Source organism: Ranitomeya variabilis, chromosome 5 (assembly GCF_051348905.1).
Source record: "Ranitomeya variabilis isolate aRanVar5 chromosome 5, aRanVar5.hap1, whole genome shotgun sequence".
Taxonomy (NCBI): Eukaryota; Metazoa; Chordata; class Amphibia; order Anura; family Dendrobatidae; genus Ranitomeya; species Ranitomeya variabilis.
The window spans coordinates 556329355-556351208 of record NC_135236.1 but is presented as its reverse complement, the minus strand read 5'-3'; the positions used below and the strand labels follow the sequence as shown (position 1 = coordinate 556351208).

At 45.0% G+C, this 21854-nt stretch overlaps 1 protein-coding gene across 1 annotated transcript in view; it reads right to left on the bottom strand.

The window, feature by feature from the left end:
• The window catches only part of LOC143776499 (lateral signaling target protein 2 homolog), a 41584-nt gene extending 19955 nt beyond the window's left edge, over nt 1-21629 (bottom strand). Inside the window, exons 1-6 of the mRNA XM_077265946.1 lie at nt 21456-21629; nt 8145-8285; nt 4826-4963; nt 4546-4748; nt 4106-4195; nt 1322-1411 (exon numbers count right to left, since the gene is read on the bottom strand). Coding sequence (XP_077122061.1) covers nt 1322-1411; nt 4106-4195; nt 4546-4748; nt 4826-4963; nt 8145-8285; nt 21456-21497 — 704 coding nt within the window. The 5' untranslated portion in view covers nt 21498-21629. The remainder of the gene's footprint in view (nt 1-1321; nt 1412-4105; nt 4196-4545; nt 4749-4825; nt 4964-8144; nt 8286-21455) is intronic.
• Nucleotides 21630-21854: the final 225 nt, after the last annotated feature.

The following is a 21854-nucleotide window of genomic DNA, read 5'->3' as shown; positions in this document are numbered from 1 at the left end:
TATCACCTGCAAAAAATTAAAATAAACCGTTTACTCCCTGTCCGACGCAGTCCAATTAATAACGAGTGTCCCACGACCATCTCCTCTATAGAACAGTGACATCGGGTGATGTCACTGCTCTATAGACCTTCAGTGACACACTGACAGGAGACAATGGCTCCTGCAGTGCATCACTGAGGTTACGTTAGTTCAGGGACTCACTTTATGGCATTGCTGGGAGGGAATTTTCCCACATAGCAGTGCCACAAGTGAGACTAGGGACAATTTTTTACAGCGGTGGCGGAATACATTGCGGAAGGATACCTTCCATCATTGTATTCCTGGAGCCCCTGGAGAGCGGTCGCATCAGCTGATGCTCTCCATGGGAGATCGTCGAGTGACACTTATTAATTGGATATCTGCGGACACAGGGAGTATATTGTTTGTTTATTATTTTACTATTTTTTTTACAGGTGACACTGGCTGTGGGGATCAAGGTGACAAGGTGATGGTGAGTATGTACTGTATGTCTATATGGATGTATTGTATGTATGTACTGTATGTGGCATGTTGCATGTCCTGTACATGTATGTGTGTTTTTTTTTGTTTTTGTTTCTTTTAACATTCAACACATTAGCTGGATGTTGGGACTATTACTGTCCCATCATTGGCTATGTGTCAATCACTGTCACTGTAGCAGGCATAGCCCGATGAGACTTGTAGTCCCATCGGATAATGCGCACACCCCCGGACAGCCCTGCACACACACACATACACACACACAGTCACCGCCCACACACTTCCCTCCTCCCGAACTGCAGCGTTTCTCGGACCCACATCCGCAGAAAAACTGCAGATCTTTTTTATATCTGCGGTTTTGCGGCGTATGTGCCCGACTCAATGCAAGTCTATAGGTGCAGAAACGCTGCAGTTCCGCACAAAAGTAGTGACATGCTGCGGAAAAAAAAAAAAAAAAAAGCTGCGTTTCGGTGCGGCTTTTTCCGCAGCATGTGCACAACAAGTCTGCGGCTCCCATAGACTTACATTGGTTGTGCACTACACTGCGGATTTGATGCAATTTCGTGCGGCAAAAAACGGAACTGCAATCAAATCCGTAACGTGTGCACAGAGCCTTAGAGAAAAAAAAAAAAAAAAAAAGGTTTGCCCTAAAGATATATGACCAGATTGCATTATTTTTACTCTGAATTCTTTGCAGATCAAAACAAAAATTTGTCTGAAGATCCAGTGTGTGATTAAAGTAATGGAATAGCATAGGAGAACCAACAGTAAGCAGAAGCATGGTAAACTGCTAAATCCCTGCCAGTCTGGAATCTAATCTGACCTGATAATTGCTAAGCGAGGAATGGAAATCATCAACTCAGGCTCACAGTCATCAATCATTTCCTGTGTTAGATATCCTCTTTGTAGAGCTCTGTTAGAGAAAGAAAAAAAAAAAGTTATGATATAGGCAACATTAAAAACCAAACAGATTTATAGAAATCAATTGGTGGTGTTGTAAGGGGGTGGCGACTAGAAGCTCCATTCAGTCAATATTGCACAGCACCTGCAAGTAAATGCCACCATCTGTTGGTTGGATTGGACAGACAGGAAATGAAGGACAGAAAGGGTGTTCCCTGGAGGGAAAAAATTGAGGGGGATGCCAGGTCAGGGGACTGCTGTGGCGCAATTGCTAAATATAAAAAGGTAGAGAAGCACCGTTCAGGTGGTACCAGGATGTGAGAAGGAGAGGACAAGTTTACAGTGTAACAAGCTCATGGTCACCCCAGGAGTGGAACTACCCAAGTGTGACTTTATACCAAAGCAGGCGAGACGTCATTGGTCAAGCACCTAGAAGTTATGAGTGAATCGACAGTTACTTCCAGCGTAGACGGCCAGCATGAGGAGCAAATTGGGTACCAAGTGACTCCCTTATCTAGAACACGCTGTCTAGCAAGAAATACCAGTGACCCCCATTAGGGCCAGTGTAAATAGCAGATTCACTAGAAGAGAATAAGACTGACAGGTCTAACCCTGAGAGCGACAGCGACACCTTTTAAGCAGGAACATAAAGGCTAAGCAGTACTCATTAACTGATAATGAGAACGGTGTATATAATAGAACGTTGATTGTTAACCACCAAATTGTACTCACATGTGTGATTATATATCACACACACTCTATATACATGTTATATATGCACACAGATCTTGCTTCTGTGTTAGATGATTACCACTATACCCTCATTGTTTGCGCTGTTGCATTCAAGTAACCTGTTTACAAAGTCTCATGCAAACAAGCCGCAAGTGCAAGGGGCTTGGCCTTCCATTACAGTCGCCAACCTCTTGCCCTTGACTCCTGTCAAAGACAAACAGGCAACTCTTCTGAGAAGAGCAGTTGTACAAATGCAGTCAATCCTGGGGCGGCGCACGCGCGAGATCGAGTGGGAAAGCAGGTCACAAATAAGAGTGGCCAGTCAGTCACTTACAGGAGGAAGGTGGAGAGTAAGAGAGACCAGTCACTTACAGGAGGACGATGGAGTGTAAGAGTGACCAGTCAGTCACTTACTGGAGGACAATGGAAAGTAACAGAGACCAGTCAGTCACTTAAAAGAAGACGATGGAGAATAAGAGTGACCAGTCAGTCACTTACAGCAGGATGAAGGGGAGTAAGAGAGACCAGTCAGTCACTTACAGCAGGATGAAGGAGAGTAAGAGAGACCAGTCACTTACAGCAGGATGAAGGAGAGTAAGAGAGACCAGTCAGTCACTTACAGCAGGATGACAGAGTAAGAGAGACCAGTCAGTCACTTACAGCAGGATGAAGGAGAGTAAGAGAGACCAGTCAGTCACTTACAGCAGGATGAAGGAGAGTAAGAGAGACCAGTCAGTCACTTACAGGAGGACGACAGAGTAAGAGAGACCAGTCAGTCACTTACAGGAGGATGAAGGAGAGTAAGAGAGACCAGTCAGTCACTTACAGGAGGATGAAGGAGAGTAAGAGAGACCAGTCAGTCACTTACAGGAGGACGACAGAGTAAGAGAGACCAGTCAGTCACTTACAGGAGGACGACAGAGAGTAAGAGAGACCAGTCAGTCACTTACAGCAGGATGAAGGAGAGTAAGAGAGACCAGTCAGTCACTTACAGGAGGACGACAGAGAGTAAGAGAGACCAGTCAGTCACTTACAGCAGGATGAAGGGGAGTAAGAGAGACCAGTCAGTCACTTACAGCAGGATGAAGGAGAGTAAGAAAGAGTGAGACTGCAGTACTGTAAGCCCCCTGCACTTGCATAGTTTCACCAAAGGATTTCTATTGAATAAAATGGTTGTCATTACAGGCACTGTATGTAGATCCAGAAATAACAATTGAAATCCAGCTTCTAAAAATTCCAGACTGATAGAAGTAAAAAAAGCAAACAAACAAAAAAGAAAACACATGGGAACAAGCGTTATGGTGATCTATGCATGGAGCAACGCATTTCAGACGCCCTTCCAGAGATCTCTCAAAACTATTGAGCATAGAAATCCCACAGGGTGTTACACGGTTACAACCAATGAGAAACCCTTACAAAAATCATGTGATCAAACCACAATAAAACCAACACAGTTTCGCAAAACAAATAACACAAATTAAAATATACAATTACCTAAGCCAGGAAACCCTGCAGGGATATGCAAGATTTAAGAGTGCGTGTAGCTGCACATATCCTTGCTTTTTCACCTCACAGGCCGGTCACGTGAGCCGATTTATTTCCACTTCTATTACAACACTGTATGCAGAGGACATTAATTTGGGGTCTAAACCTGCTGACAGGTGCTCTTTAAATATGCAAATTGTTTCTTTGGAGGGAAACAGGGCAGGTAATTTAGGGACACTCATTGGAAGTAGCAATCCTAAAAGGAAAGTCAATTTTGCAGATTTGTTGTAACAAAAGTGCCAACATTTCTGCACATCTAAACATTTGTACATCTATAAATGTATACATCAAAAAAGGAAGTAACGTTTGTGCTGTTAGGCCAACCAAGTCTGACTGAATTTCAATGAATACATCCATCTAAATCCATGTTCAAAAAACTAAAAAAAATTAGATTAGGGTGTGGAGGGTCTAGGAGATTTTCTTGGCTTACCGGGAAACCGTCTCACAGAACAGTACCGCGACTTCCTGCTGCTCATAGATTTCTTTGGGAGACTTCACACTGACCACCAGTGACATATACCTACAAGATAGAGGAAATTAATAGGAATTTTACCAATTGTCAGCTAAGCTAGAGCGTATACATTCCTGATCACTAAGTAATGCAGTTCTCTGGGCTCATACTAGTACTTTTCCCTCTGCAGGGCTTTATTTTTCCACATTCAATGTCAGATTAGACTGAACCATGCATGTGCATTAGTAACTGGCCGGTTTTTGTGTCTCCTCTGCAGTTTGTCTGGCAGCTCTTAGGATACCTGGAGCCTGCCTACGGAACAGAACTGTTGTAGCAGCATGCACATTTGTTTTCATCATGCCAACACATAAAGGAGCCGATTACAAAAGCTCCACAGCACAGTGTTGGCAGATACCCACCTCAGCTCAAACTCTGCGCACAGGTTGTCGTACTGTAGCATAGACTTGTGGGTGGATTCTGGATAGATCCCAGGATCTTCAAGGCTTTGTTCTCTTAGGACTCTTCTCAGAGCTTCCAGACTCCGTAACAGCTCTTGGGCTAAGGGGCGAAGTAAAATGCCATCTGCCTCCTCTACTTCCACAAAAGTACCTCCTACCAAGAGCTTGAAGATAACATTTATAGTTATAATCTCCGGAGTATAGTTTTACAAGGCTGACTAAGGAGATAATACAACCTTACCTCAGCGGCAAACAGTAGATGTGTTGTCATAGTGTTATTTACAATGTCATCAGGGAATTTGAGGTGATAGTCTCTCTGCCTCCTCTTTGTGGGTACACAACGATCCAGAATCTGCTCTAGTATTGCAAGCATGCGCTCCTGCAGACAGAAACAAGACTCCAGATGATATGTTGGCCAAACTATTGCCTGATTTAACCTTTTAGTACAAGATTATAAGTAACCTGAAAATCAAACCTAAAAAAAAAAAAAAAAAATCAGTCCTAGTTATTCCCAGAATATAGTCTAAGGAGAATAACCATGTCTTATAGATAAAAGAGGTCCATAAGTAAAGGCTGAGTCACACATAACGATATCGTTAATAGACATCAGAATGTGAGTATTAACGATATCGTTATGTGTGACTCAGCCTTTACTTATGGACCTCTTTTATCTATAAGACATGGTTATTCTCCTAAAGGCTGAGTCACACATAACGATATCGTTGCAACGTCACGCTTTTGGTGACGTAAGCAACGATCCCGCTAATGATCTCGTTATGTGTGACAGCGACCAACGATCAGGCCCCTGCTGGGAGATCGTTGGTCGATGGGAATGATCAGGACTTTTTTTTTGGTAGCTGATCACCCGCTGTCATCGCTGGATCGGCGTGTGTGACGCCGATCCAGCGATGTGTTCACTTGTAACCAGGGTAAATATCGGGTTACTAAGCGCAGGGCCGCGCTTAGTAACCCGATATTTACCCTGGTTACCATTGTAAAAGTAAAAAAAACAAACACTACATACTCACATTCTGATGTCTGTCACATCCCCCGGCGTCCACAGGGTTGACTGTCAGCGCCGGCCGCAAAGCAGAGCACAGTGGTGACGTCACCGCTGTGCTCTGCTTTACGGCCGGCGCTGACACATTCAGTGCAGGGAAGCTCTCGGCAGCAGCGCGTGCATTAGCAGCGCTCCTGCCGAAAGCAGTTTTAACCCTGTGGACGCCGGGGGACATGACAGACATCAGAATGTGTGTATGTAGTGTTTGTTTTTTTTTTTTACTTTTACATTGGTAACCAGGGTAGATATCGGGTTACTAAGCTCGGCCCTGCACTTAGGGTACTGTCACACAGTGCAATTTTCATTGCTATGACGGCACGATTCGTGACGTCGCAGCGTCGTATGATTATCGCTCCAGCGTCGTAGACTGCGGTCACACGTTGCAATCACGGCGCTGGAGCGATGCCGAAGTCCCCTGGTAACCAGGGTAAACATCGGGTTACTAAGCGCAGGGCCGCGCTTAGTAACCCGATGTTTACCGTGGTTACCAGCGTAAAAGTAAAAAAAAACAAACCGTACATGCTCACCATCTGATGTCCGTCAGGTCCCTTGCCGTCCGCTTCCTGCTCTGACTGAGATCCGGCCGTACAGTGAGAGCAGAGCGCAGCGGTGACGTCACCGCTGTGATCTGCTCTCACTTTCCGGCCGGCAGACAGTCAGAGCGGGAAGCGGACGGCAAGGGACCTGACGGACATCAGATGGTGAGCATGTACGGTTTGGTTTTTTTTACTTTTACGCTGGTAACCAGGGTAAACATCGGGTTACTAAGCGCGGCCCTGCGCTTAGTTACCCGATGTTTACCCTGGTTACCAGCAAACGCATCGCTGGATCGCTGTCACACACAACGATCCAGCGATGACAGCGGGAGATCCAGCGACGAAAGAAAGTTTCAAACGATCTGCTACGACGTACGATTCTCAGCAGGGTCCCTGATCGCAGTAGCGTGTCAGACACTGCGAGATCGTAACGATATCGCTAGAACGTCACGAATCGTGCCGTCGTAGCGATCAAAATTGCACTGTGTGACAGTACCCTTAGTAACCCGATGTTTACCCTGGTTACCCGGGTGCTGCAGGGGGACTTCGGCATCGTTGAAGACAGTTTCAACGATGCCGAAGTCATTCCCCTGATCGTTGGTCGCTGGAGAGAGCTGTCTGTGTGACAGCTCCCCAGCGACCACACAACGACTTACCAACGATCACGGCCAGGTCGTATCGCTGGTCGTGATCGTTGGTAAGTCGTTTAGTGTAACGGTACCTTAAGAAACCCCTTCTTGAAGGAACCTGTGGAGCTATAACTTAATGTATGCATAATCTATTAGAGGGTCAGTCTCTTAATGAATGTATACACCTAAGGTATACGTAACTCGGTGTTAAACCATACTATGTGCAGAGCATATAGTATATCTGCAGATCTAATTGTGGAAACCAATTGTAATTATGGTTAGACAGTGCCTGTCCGGCAGAATTATTAATATGACAGATACATTTGGAATATACAATAAGTGGTATGCCCTCGTTAGCCACCTATAACCACTTTCAATGGTATAACAAGTCATATGTCCGAGGGGTGTAGCATGGGTAATGATGACTAACTGAATGGTGGTGTCTAGGAACTATAACCACCGTACACCATATTAAAGCTACTTCCATGAACAGGCATGAAATAAATCAATGGAACGTTGTCACCAGACAAAGTGAAGGAGGAGATTGATACAGGAAGGACTGCAAAAGAGCAGTATCAATCACCTCCTACCGGATATTCCTGTCCCACGCTGACAGCCATCTACCATACTTATTAGGGAATAAACCATCTCAATTTATGTTACCCGCTGCTAGAAACCATAGTGCTTCCAAATGGATGTTCCCATCCTTTCAGTGATCTATGGTTAATAACATTATGTTATGTGAAAAATTAAGCTCCATTAGAGGGAATGATCTAATACTATTTGAGCACAGTTGGGTGTCTTGGCTGTGCCATCACATTCCTGGAGATGGTCAATTGTCAATATAAAAGGCTTTCTTTAGCCTAGAATGGCTCAGATGTCAGATTGCATGCGCAAGAGAAACTTCTCACTGATCGCACTTGTACCCATGACAGTCTAATGGAGTAGGTCACATGTCCGACTATTTCCTCAGACCCATTCTGTACAAAAACACCTAGATTTGGCAGATTTTTGATCACCAATGCAAAGCTATGGATCTACAGAGAGAAAAAAAATATCTTCTTAAAATATGGTGTAGTGATATGGCTTTTAACCTGTAAATGATGCGTTTGGACCCAATTACTTGCAATGCTATGGCATTTTTGATGAAACTTTTGTGGACTAGTGCAAAGAGCCACTAATGGCTGGAGAACCACATTCACGGGATAGACTGCTCTGTGTCCATTAGATAAGATATTGGTTACAGAGCTATATGACAAAACTGTCACCCAATTTCACTGTACGTAGACACTACCAATGAATCACAAGACCAGCCATCTAGAGAACCCAACTTACCTGGCAATTGTGTAACTGGCTGAGCAAAACCAAGTAGTTCTGAGGATCCTTCCGCACATCAAGGCATTGTAATTCGTGTACAATGGTGCTCACCTCCTCATCAACATGGAAGAACTTGGCCAGCAAGCGAGGATCCGACTTCTGCGGAGAACAGTCAGATAACACAATGTTCATGCTGCTATGCTACATAATAGTTTTCAGATTGTTTGGCAAAAGTTTAAATATAATGCAAATTAGAAAAATTCTTACCATAAAATTTACATTTTAGTTGAGTAACATAAGATAGATACATAAAACACCTGCCGATTATGTGGCAAATTCTGTGACATTCTAGTCAAGGCATGAGTCAGATTAACACCCCACCCCAGATTTTTTGTTTTAACTTTAGAGTGGTATCTAAAAACCAAAAGTTCCCTGCCCCTAGTAACATACTTACCAGCCGCCGTCACCTGTTATCAGCGCGGCTCCACTCATCTTCTGCAGGTTGTGACCTGCCGGATCGCTCCAGTGTTTGCCGGGTCTTCTAATCATTGAGACCTTTTAATCATTACCTTTGAGCTCCGGCCTGTCAGAAGTTGTGGGCAAAAGATGGTGAATCGGGACAAGCTGAAGACAGAGGCTGGTAAGTTTAATACTAGGGTCAGGGAACATAAATGAGTGCCACCACTCCAGTGGAAAAAAAACCCCACAAACATGCTGTATGGTGCTTTAAGATTACAAAATGTATATAATCATCCAGAAGGACCGTGCTGTAATGAGAAACCATTGATTATGCTGCTGCTGAAGTTTTCTGTAGTTTAGGTCAGACAAAACAAGCTGATGGGGAATAAGGAGAAGAGATACCACCTATTCTGATCATTAAATCAGGAGCACAGAACTATTGAGGTTCACACAAGGGGGAAAACTTACAATAATCTGGAATCAGTGTGTGTAAGTCGATACAGGCTGAAAATTACCCAACAAGTTAGCAAATAGCTTGTTCATCGGCTAAATGAAAGCAAATCGGCAGTCATCTATGAACCTGTTTCAAACAATCTTTGTTTGGATGGAAAACCACATGTCCCGATTTGTGCATTTGTTAGGTGATTGGCAGCAGGTTTAGAAAAGGCTGATAATTGGGGAGGGAAGCAAACAACTTTTTTTTTCCATGTCAATAACTGCAAAATCAAGTATTGAATAATTATATATTTCACAAAAGAGAAAGTACAGAAAGCAGGTCTATTCTCAAATTAGAACAATCTGCGGAATGGCAATCGGTCACCTGGCAAGTTTAACAGGAAGCACTGCAGGTATGATGGTGTGGTCATATTGCTAAATAACGCTGTAGGGCTGGGTGTTCATATCTACACCTGCGAGTCACAATGACGAGTCATATCATCCATTGAGCGCAACAGGTGCTGACATGCTGCTAAACTAAATGAAACACACGCATTTTTGGGGAGGAGGTTATAGCAAAAAGGGTAGAAATATTAAAAAAAACACAAAAAAAACCCACAAAACACAAAGCACCACAGGTCCTGGCCTCTAGTGTAAAGCAGTCCTTTGTTACTAAGACTTTCCATCCTATGAGATTACTCTGCCAACTATGTTCCAGTCTACATAGCAAAGTCAACCAACAGAAAAACAATAAATCTCAGTCTATTGTGTCTCAATAGCCAATGTAAGAAGTGTAAGTGTTTCTTAATGTCATACATGGGCACTAACACACAGCATTTCATTTTTAAAAACTTTTTTTGGAACCATATTTGTAACAGAGCTTCAGATATCCATATTTAAAGTTATTTTCCACGGAAGAAAGATTATTCTTGCTAAAAAGGCAGGGTTGCCAACTGGACTATATTTTCTGAACAGCGTATCAAAAATTTCCGGACAATATTTATTACAGATGTATGTATATATATCTGCGCTGCAGGTATAGTCCAGGACACAATTCACCAAATAGTAATAGAAGGGTGCCGTATGTTTACCTTTCTGGTGTAGTCACAGCGTTATTAATAGAAGCACTTGTCCGAAGGTCCTGTTGGTTTTCAGATGGTTACATAAAAATGTCCATCGATCCACGATATTTCCAAGACACAGGAAGTGGGGTATTAACCTGTCCCGGCCGGTGACAGTCCCCTATTCCATTATAGATAATCCACTAGCTTTAGTTAGAAGCAGCACATGCTTGCTGTAATAGCTTACCGGCGAGGTGCAGTAAAACTGCAGGACCTCGCGTGACATCACAAGCACATGATGTATCACGTGATCGGCTTTCAAAGAAGGTACGGAGCGCACCACAGACCAAGATTCATCCGACGCGTTTCGGAGTCAGCAGACTCCTTCCTCAGGGATTTTATATAATATTTATTACAGAGACATTGGAAAACATTTCACAAGTAGTACGTCTACAGCTCATAATTCTGATATGGAGCCATCAGCTGCATCCACCGTAAAATAATCCTTAAAACAATTTGTATAATTGTTTGTTTTTTTGTTTGTTTTTTGAGAAAATTACAAATACAGATGCTTTAAGTACTTTTTACGGACAAGACAAATAAAAAAAATAAATAATAAGTACCTTTTTCATGCCTTTTATACAAACTGGCCTGTAATTTCTGAAATGCCTCCTTTTGAAAACAAAGCATTTTTAATTAAAAAAAAAAAGTTCAGGTTACTGTATATTTTACCAATTTTTTCCATTTAAGCAGATGAGAAAACTCTTTCCTTTAATAGAGGATTTGAGATGCTAACTCCACTGAAACATCTGGACTAACAAGGTACCTAAGTAATAAAGTCGAAGGTTTTTAATGGCAAAGAACTGTACCAAATGCTTGGAGAACTAAAAGGGTGCAGGAGGGAGAAACTATTCATTATAATCTAACCTCTTTTTCCCCATCTCTCAGGTTACATTGGGGGCTTATCTACAGCATTACAGCATGCTGAAGATAAGCCCCTGATGATGGTGGGCTTAGCTCACCTTCGATTTTGGGGTGACAGGTTCCCTTTAAATAGACAGGATGGGGTCCGGTCCATACACAAGAACTAACTTTCCAGTAGTAAGTACCATGGAGATACGATACCAAGTATCCCTTGATTATTCTATTTATAGTGTTACAATTTGCCAAATTTATGATCCAAATCTACCAGATCTGAACACACTTGTAGAGCTGTTCATTTTAAGGCCGGTTTCACACGTCAGTGGCTCCGGTACGTGAGGTGACAGTTTCCTCACGTACCGGAGCCACTGACACACGTAGACACATTAAAATCAATGCATCTGTGCAGATGTCATTGATTTTTTGCGGACCGTGTCTCCGTGTGCCAAACACGGAGACATGTCAGTGTTCGTGGGAGCGCACGTATTACACGGACCCATTAAAGTCAATGGGTCCGTGTAAAACACGTACCGCACACGGACGTTCTCCGTGTGCCGTGCAGGAGACAGCGCTCCAGTAAGCGCTGTCCCCCCCACATGGTGCTGAAGCCGCGATTCATATCTTCTGTGCAGCAGCGTTTGCTGTAAAGAAGATATGAATAATCCATTTTTTTGTGGTATTTCGTGTTTAAAATAAAGCTCCATGTCCCCACCCCCTGTGCGCCCCCCCCCCCGCTGTTCTGAAAATACTCACCCGGCTCCCTCGTTGGCTGTCGCTGCTTCCTGTCCTGGCCGCACCTTCTACTGTATGCGGTCAAGTGGGGCCGCCGATTACAGTCATGAATATGCGGCTCCACCTCCCATAGGGGTGGAGCCGCATATTCATTACTGTAAATGAGCGGCCCCATGTGACCGCATACAGGAGAAGCTGCGGCCAGGACAGGACACTGCGAGGGAGGCGGGTGAGTATTTTCAGAACAGCGGGGGGGCGCACAGGGGGTGGGAGGGGGGTGGGGACATGGAGCTTTATTTTAAACACGAAATACCACTAAAAAAATGGATTATTCATATATTCTTTACAGCAATCGCTGCTGCACAGAAGATATGAATCGCGGCTTCAGCACGATGCAGGAGACAGCGCTAAACTTTAGCACGGTCTCTCCTGCACGGTCCGTGTGGTACCCAGGCGGCACACGGCTGCCGCACGTGTGCCACACGGATGGCCTACGTGACCTCACGGACACGGATAACTCCGGTACCGATTTTTTCCGGTACCGGAATTATCTGGACGTGTGAGACTGGCCTAAAGGGGTATTCCGAGGTCAATTAATAAAAATAAAAACTCATAAGTGGTGTCATTTTTCCATGCACCACAACTATGAAGATCTCTGCTGTTGTCATTTAGTAGGATTTTTCCTCATTCTTGTGTCCTGTTCATGTGACAGATAGGTCTAGGTCTCAGCTTTACCAGAATCAATATGATACATGATAAAGATTGGGTTGTGGGGGTTTCACCTAGACAACCAAGGGGTGGTTATGTGAATGACGCAGCGGAAGGCTTGACTTCTACGCGACAAACTGCTCCCAACTACGGTCACACAGCAAGGAGGAATGAGAACAAGGGAACACCATTATTGTAATCAAATATTTATAAAGAATGTCAATTATGGGGCTTTTGTTTGTAACTACAGCAGTGTTCACATGCATCTTCTTGCAAGTATCGGTAATTGTTTTTCTGTTAAAAAAAAAAAATGCTGCTTTCTCAAGAAGGTGAGGAGTGCTTGTTTAAACCAAGATTAGTTACTCATAAAAAGATATGCTAAATGAGTAAAGGTACCTTCACACTAAACGACTTTGCAGCGATAACGACAGCTATCTGTGACGTTGCAGCGCCCTGGATAGCGATATCGTGGTGTTTGACACGCAGCAGCGATCTGGATCCTGCTGTGATATCGCTGGTCGTTGCTGAAAGTTCAGAACTTTATTTGGTCGTCAGATCGGCGTGTATCGTCGTGTTTGACAGCAAAAGCAACGATGCCAGCGATGTTTTACAATGGTAACCAGGGTAAATATCGGGTTACTAAGCGCAGGGCCGCGCTTAGTAACCCGATATTTACCCTGGTTACCATTGTAAAACTAAAAGAAAAAACACTACATACTCACCCTCTGATGTCTGTCACGTCCCCCGGCGTCCGCGCTGCTGCTCAGAGCTTCCTGCACTGAATGGGTCAGTGCCGGCCGGAAAGCAAAGCACAGCGGTGACGTCACCGCTGTGCCCTGCTACTGCCGGCGCTTACACAGTGCAGGGAAGCGGACGCCGGGGGACGCGAATGTAAGTATGTAGGGTTTGTTTTTTTACATTTACACTGGTAACCAGGGTAAACATCGGGTTACTAAGCGCGGCCCTGCGCTTAGCAACCCGATGTTTACCCTGGTTACCCGGGGACCTCGGCATTGTTGGTCGCTGGAGAGCTGTCTGTGTGACGGCTCTCCAGCGACCACACAGCGACGCTGCAGCGATCGGCATCGTTGTCGATATCGCTGCAGCGTCGCTTAGTGTGAAGGTACCTTAAGGTGCAAAGTTTGTCTGCGTATAAACAGTCAACAATGACATGTTTTGGCAAATACACCGATGCACTCCTGTGTGCAGATCTTTAGGTTCCGGCTAACTCACTTTTCACAAGCATGACACGGGGATGATGTTAAGGGTTTTTTATGTAGTTTTCTAACCAAAGGAGGCGTTTCAGACTGGGGTCTCACATTGTCTGGCATATGCAGTGCACATCTGATGGCTTGATTCTAAGAAACCACTTCCTAGTGCAAGGGAGAAAAAGTAATGGGTAATTGCCCGAAATAATGACACCAAGATAGATTTTCTGTAAAATTCCAGGAATTTAATTTAGTGAGATGGGGTCACATTTCTTATTTCTTTGCCTTCTTACTGAACATGTAGTCTAATGGATCATCAAAATAGTGCTAAGGGCTCACTGACACCTTTTTCTTGAATGTGTAAAAATAGAATATATTGTGTTAGATTGGTTCACTCGGCTGCACGTACAGGTAGACACAGGAATGCTGGCTCTTTAAATCTTACACTGGTTTATTTAGGTACAGGGTTCAACTCTCCTTGAGTATTTGTAAGCCAAAACCAGGAATGGAGCAAATAGAAAAAGTGTAATAGAAACACATGCGCAACTTCTGTAATTTCCACCCACTCCTGGTTTTTGGTTACAAATACTGAACCTGTGCATGTGACCTACCATGCATGACTAACCCCTCTCAGCACTTAGTGTGCTGGAGCATTTTTCTAGGTTCACATCACTGAAGCCAACAACCTCAATGATCATATACATACACACACAAATCTAATATGGCAGGAACAATTTGGAGGGGGTCCAACATGACATGGGTCATTTCCCTGTGGTCCTCACGGAAGGAGTGGTCCCTCCAAAACGAGCAGTGCCGATTCACTACAAAGGTAAAATCTAATCATTCACGAATAGTGTTGAACGATACCTTCCGATATGCAAAGGTATCGGTATCGGATTGGATCGGCCGATATCCAAAAAAATATCGGATATCGCCGATACTCAATACCAATGCATATCAATGGGACACAAAATATCGGAAACTCTCCTTCAGGCCCTGGGATCCATATTCATGTATAAAATAAAGAATAAAAATAAAAAATATTGATATACTCACTCGTCCGGCGGCCCCGGCTCTCACCGGTCCAAGTGTCTGCCTCCGTTCCTAAGAATGCAGGGAGTGAAGGACCTTCGATGACGTCGCGGCTTGTGATTGGTCGCGTGAGCGGTCACGCGACCAATCACAAGCCGCGACGTCATCGAGGGTCCTTCACTCCCTGCATTCTTAGGAACAGAGGCTGCCGGTTACACTGCTAAGAGCCAGGGTCCGCTGGAGGGGTGAGTATATCAATATTTTTTATTTTTATTATTTATTTTTTACATGAATATGGATCCCAGGGCCTGAAGGAGAGTCTCCTCTCCTCCAGACCTTGGGAACCATACGCACCGCACACTTCCGATTCCAGTATCGCAAAAATATCGGAACTCGGTATCGGAATTCCGATACAGCAAATATCGGGTATCGGCCGATATTTGCTGTATCGGAATGCTCAACACTATTCACAAAACAAACTACCCAGTTAATTATTATATAGACGCATACGTTGCTGTGCTGCAAGTCAGGTTATTTTTGCATGTAGCTGAACAGTGGGCCCCCAGAAACAATGTTGCCAGTGGGCCCTTGACATTCCAGTCCAACAATGGTTTATATAACAGACTAGACAGAATCAGGGAAGGTAAATGCAGATCCACTGCTGGGTCAGATCTTGCAATTCCTGGTCGAAGGCATTGTGAGGCAGTGACAAGTGTTATATGTGAGGGTCACTATGTGTCCCCCAGGATGCGCACAGAAGTGTATTGAGGCCGCAGGAGTGCATTGCAGTCACAGGCATAGCTGTGATTGCAACGCAGAATGAAAGTGACCGTTAGTCTTGGACAAGCTATTTGTCCAGGGCAGATGTAGGAAAACCTGCCATGGGCTTTTATTTTTGAAACGGACTACTAGAAGGTAGTAGAGCGGTCCGTTTCCTCCCCCGGCTGGGTTTTCCATGTGGCCTACAGTCACAGGTTGCTAGTTAAAACCCCTGCAGCAAAGGGTTGGGTGTGTCAGTTTGGAGTTTGCAACACAGAGCCAAGCAGAGCGAACTCCTGGCACCCAGCAGCGTGATACGGTGGTGCAGTCGCCCTCGGCAACCGGACGCATTTATGGACTGTTGTTTCCCGCCTGCGATCCGGAGGATACCGCATGCTGTACACTGTATGAATGTGGACATTAGACACGTTTGCTGTGAACTTTTCCAGTGGTCACCATCTGTCACACTGAACCAACCCCGCTGCATTACAGCATCTGCAGTATAACAATGGCAACACTAGCTCACAATTAGTCAGTGACCTTGTGGGCAGAATGCGATGTGTGGTAAACATGATGAAGCCGCAGACTCTGGATGGACACATCTCAACAATTAAATTGCATGTTAAATACCAAGATGGAAAAGTTGCTGAATTACGTAAATCACAAGATCAATAAAAATGACAATACACTAAGTTGTACACAAGAAACACCCATCTTGATTTATTCAGTATGGAGTATTAACACCACATGGAGAAATACACACTTTGGCAGGTTATCAATGGCCGTCTGAGGAACGTTCTGCCACGCTGAATGCACAGAAATCATCAAGAGCCTTTGTTGGCAGCTCCCTGTGCCATTTTAACACCTTTATACCACGCAGGCTGCTCACAGTAGCACGAGCAAAAAGCAGTTTTGTTCCAAATAGTACCTGAGACCATGGTAAGAAGGGCCATACTACTGGGTCCACCCCCCGAATTAATGAAATCTCATCCAGGTTTTTTGACGTACGAGAAAAACAGATGGAGTGTCAGATTTTCATCAATGTTTGGCCAGATTCAGTTTTTTCCCCACTGATATGGGGGGTGGGAGAGAGTTGCTTGGCCTTCTAGGGAAAAGTCAGTGAAAAAACAGACAGCACATGGACGACATCTGAATGCAGGCAAGTTCTTTCACATTGCCGATTTTGATCCAATACTGGAATCAATGTCAGATATAGCTGCCATTTTGCATGGAACAATTGATCCAAGGAAAAATAAATAAACGTGACGTGCACAGCCCCATAGGCCATCATAAGTACTGTGCCACCCGTGAAAAAATTTTTTTTTTTATAACACTCGTAGATAAAAAAAAATTGATCTCTGAATGAGGCCTAAAGCTGAGCTGTTCATGTACCTGGAATCAAGTCTAAAAGGGTTAGGTTACTGTAAATCAAGGCACACCAAACCATTGTGCTACGAGTAGGATTGGTGTGACATCATTCATAAAGGCCTCTTCATGGCACTGCCCACATGGTCTTATCAGATTTGAAGAAAGGAACATCGTGATCCTTCCTGTACAATTAGATGTCACGTACAAAGCTAAGGCATCAGTGTGAACACAACCACCAGATGGTGTTTGCACAACATTGTGCTACAAGCCATTTATCCAACTACAGAGGTTCAATTGACTCCATGCCTCCATTCACAAAAATGGTCACGTTTCAGAGCAAGAAGGCATGGAAGCCTAACCTCTTTAGTGATGACACCCGCTTTTGTTTTGGATGCAATGAGAACAGGAGAGATTGGTATGGAGAGCATGCTCCCTCATGAAGGACTCCACATAAATGTGCCATTTAACACAACATCAGGCTGCATGGTACTGCGAGGAGCCTGTGTGGCATATACCTGCTAGCATGGCCTGCAGCGTCTTCGCACTCGTTTCTGATAAAACAAGTCTCAGACATCATTGGTCGGCAATTGTAGAAGAAGCTGCTAGCCGATCTTGACGATTGTCCAAATGCATTCAGTGCGACAGAACATTACTCAGAAAACCAATAACCACCACGATTAGTGACGTAGTGGACGTCACCGCTCATCAAGAATGACGAACGGCTGTTGTCAGAGATAGGCGAAAATGCTGCCAGGATGCCAAAAGTTACAGAATTTCAGCCCAGCAGCCAGTTACGCCAAAATTATGTGACTCCTCAAAGCTTTTTATGTTCTGGCGTACAAGCTTTGAATTATCGGTCATTTAATTTTCACAGTGTCTGTCGACCCTTATTTTGAAAACTTGTCTAATCAGAGGTCATCACAATTTCTATGTTTTTTTGTTAGTTCACCCACTGTTTCAAAATGGACCACAAGATCTTAATGGGATTGAGATCTGGGGAATTCGCTGGCTAGAGACACAAAATAGTAAATGTTTTGTTCACCAAGTCACTTCGTTATCACTTTTGCCTAGTGAGCTGGTGCTCCATTATGCTGGAAAAAGCCATGTACATCACCAAATTCCTCCTGGATTGTTGGGAAGACGTTGCTCTTGTGGGTGGGATGTCCAGATCCCATTCTTTATTCATGGCAGTGATCTTAGGCAAAATTGAAGGACAAAAAACAACCTCACACATAAATGGTCTCTGGATGCTTTACTGTTGGAATGACAAAGGACTCATGGTAGTGATCACCTTTTATTCTTCTAGTTGTCCAAACAGTCTGAAAAGAAGTTACCAACAGAAATCCATCCATATGTGGGCTCACACACAATTTTGCCTAAGATCACTGTCATTGATACGGAATGGAATCTATAAGTCTTCCAAGAGAAACTTCATGATGTAGCACTGTCACAAGGCAATAGTAATAACCAAGTGGCTCTCTGAACAAAACATTGAAACTTCAGGTTTATGGCCAGGACTCTCCCCAGTTCTGAACCCCATTGATAACCTGTGGTTAATCCTCTAAAGCAGATGTACAAACACAGAAATTGTGAAAGTCCAAGTACGGATTAGACCAGATTGGGTTGCCATCAGTCAGAATCTGGCCAATAAACGGATATCCAGCATACCAGGGCGAAGGGCAGCAGTCTTGAAAAATAAATTAGCGCTGTAAATATTGAGTTTTTGCATAAACGTGACGTATTTGTCAATAAAAGTAAAAACTTAAATTCTTCTAATTGCACTTCAGTAACCACAGAAACATCTGAATAAAACATCTATAAACACTGAAGCAGCAAAGCAGAATGTGCGTCAGTTTCAAAACGTTTGGGCACAACTGTAGATAAGAAATTATGAGATTCAAGCGACTATGGATAGACACTTAGGGTATGTGTCCACGTTCAGGATTGCATCAGGATATGGTCAGGATTTTTCATCAGTTTTTGTAAGCCAAAACCAGGAGTGGAACAATTAGAGGAAAAGTATAACAGAAACATATGCACCACTTCTGCATTTATCACCCACTCCTGGTTTTGGCTTACAAATACTGATGTAAAATACTGACCAAATCCTGATGCAATCCTGAATGTGGACACATACCCTAAAAGTGGGCTCCCCATTCTTTCCTTCCATAGATCAGAGACTCCAGATGGGATCCCTTTATATACACTCCCTTACACAGATGAGGCATGGTGTAATCAGGAGACTCTGGATGGGTTCCCCTTTATACACTCCCTTACACAGATGAGGCATGGTGTAATCAGGAGACTCTGGATGGGTTCCCCTTTATACACTCCCTTACACAGATGAGGCATGGTGTAATCAGGAGACTCTGGATGGGTTCCCCTTTATACAATCCCTTACACAGATAAGGAATGGTGTAATCAGGAGACTCCGGATGGGTTCCCCTTTATACACTCCCTTACACAGATGAGGCATGGTGTAATCAGGAGACTCTGGATGGGTTCCCCTTTATACAATCCCTTACACAGATAAGGAATGGTGTAATCAGGAGACTCCGGATGGGTTCCCCTTTATACACTCCCTTACACAGCTGAGGAATGGTGTAATCAGGAAACTCCGGATGGGATCCCCTTTATACACTCCCTTACACAGCTGAGGAATGGTGTAATCAGGAGACTCCGGATGGGATCCCCTTTATACACTCCCTTACACAGCTGAGGAATGGTGTAATCAGGAGACTCCGGATGGGATCCCCTTTATACACTCCCTTACACATGAGGAATGGTGTAATCAGGAGACTCCGGATGGGTTCCCCTTTATACACTCCCTTACACAGATGAGGAATGGTGTAATCAGGAGACTCCGGATGGGATCCCCTTTATACACTCCCTTACACAGATGAGGAATGGTGTAATCAGGAGACTCTGGATGGGATCCCCTTTATACACTCCCGATGGGTTCCCCTTTATACACTCCCTTACACAGCTGAGGAATGGTGTAATCAGGAGACTCCGGATGGGTTCCCCTTTATACACTCCCTTACACATGAGGAATGGTGTAATCAGGAGACTCCGGATGGGATCCCCTTTATACACTCCCTTACACATGAGGAATGGTGTATTCTGGAGACTCCGGATCGGTTCCCCTTTATACACTCCCTTACACATGAGGAATGGTGTATTCTGGAGACTCCGGATGGGTTCCCCTTTATACACTCCCTTACACAGATGAGGAATGGTGTAATCAGGAGACTCCGGATGGGTTCCCCTTTATACACTCCCTTAGGGTACCGTCACACAGTGCAATTTTGATCGCTACGACGGCACGATTCGTGACGTTCTAGCGATATCGTTACGATATCGCAGTGTCTGACACGCAGCAGCGATCAGGGATCCTGCTGAGAATCGTACGTCGTAGCAGATCGTTTGGAACTTTCTTTCGTCGCTTGATCACCCGCTGACATCGCTGGATCGTTGTGTGTGACAGCGATCCAGCGATGCGTTCGCTGGTGACCAGGGTAAACATCGGGTAACTAAGCGCAGGGCCGCGCTTAGTAACCCGATGTTTACCGTGGTTACCAGCGTAAAAGTAAAAAAAAACAAAAACCGTACATGCTCACCATCTGATGTCCGTCCGGTCCCTTGCCGTCCGCTTCCCGCTCTGACTGTCTGCCGGCCGGAAAGTGAGAGCAGATCACAGCGGTGACGTCACTGCTGCACTCTGCTCTCACTGTACGGCCGGATCTGTCAGAGCAGGAAGCGGACGGCAAGGGACCGGACGGACATCAGATGGTGAGCATGTACGGTTTGGTTTTTTTTACTTTTACGCTGGTAACCACGGTAAACATCGGGTTACTAAGCGCGGCCCTGCGCTTAGTAACCCGATGTTTACCCTGGTTACCTGGGGACTTCGGCATTGCTCCAGCGCTGTGATTGCAACGTGTGACCGCAGTCTACGACGCTGGAGCGATAATCATACGATCGCTGCGACGTCACGGATCGTGCCGTCGTAGCGATCAAAATTGCACTGTGTGACGGTACCCTTACACAGCTGAGGAGTGGTGGAATCAGGAGACTCCGGATGGGATCCCCTTTATACACTCCCTTACACAGCTGAGGAATGGTGTATTCTGGAGACTCCGGATGGGATCCCCTTTATACACTCCCTTACACAGCTGAGGAGTGGTGTATTCTGGAGACTACGGATGGGTTCCCCTTTATACACTCCCTTACACAGCTGAGGAGTGGTGTAATCAGGAGACTCCGGATGGGATCCCCTTTATACACTCCCTTACACAGCTGAGGAATGGTGTATTCTGGAGACTCCGGATGGGATCGATGGGATCCCCTTTATACACTTCCTTACAGAGATCGGAGCCATCTCTACCAGCTCCCTTCTCCATGCCCTCCTTCCCCTGGGCACGTCGCCTGGCAGCACCCAGCCCTCCGCATAGTGCACTGGGGAGGGGTCCTGACTGCTTTCACATCCCAGGACCGGTTTTACAAGTGTTGCCTTCTGTTCAGGACACCTTAACTCTTTGTATCCCGCTATGCCATGTGGTCAGTAACCAACACGCAGCTGCACGGACTACAGGGGGAACATATGGACCCCCGTACTACGCCGCGTGGAGCCGAGCGCCCCTTACCTTGGGTCTGTTGAGCCATCTCCGCAGCACAGAGGGTAACATGCTGCTCCCGTCCTCCGCCGGCGGTGACTACACCGTACTGGCCGCTCCTGCCGGCACACACCACCTCCACACCAAGCTCCTCCCTCACCTGCTCAAACAATGACTGGCGTGCTGACGTCACCGACCTGAGGACTGGGACCTCTGCCATGCCGTGTTCTCACCGGTGGGCGCGGCCTGTGTGGGGGAGGGGCCTGGCGGACGTGTATCTGAGGTATCGCCGGTGGGGAATGTCATCCGCTTTATGGCTCCAACACGTGATCATACAATGCTGCCACCGTGACTCACTGACCTACATAATAAAAGTCATTATTGGTCTCTATGAAACAATTGCATCACTGTCATAAACACGACCTACGT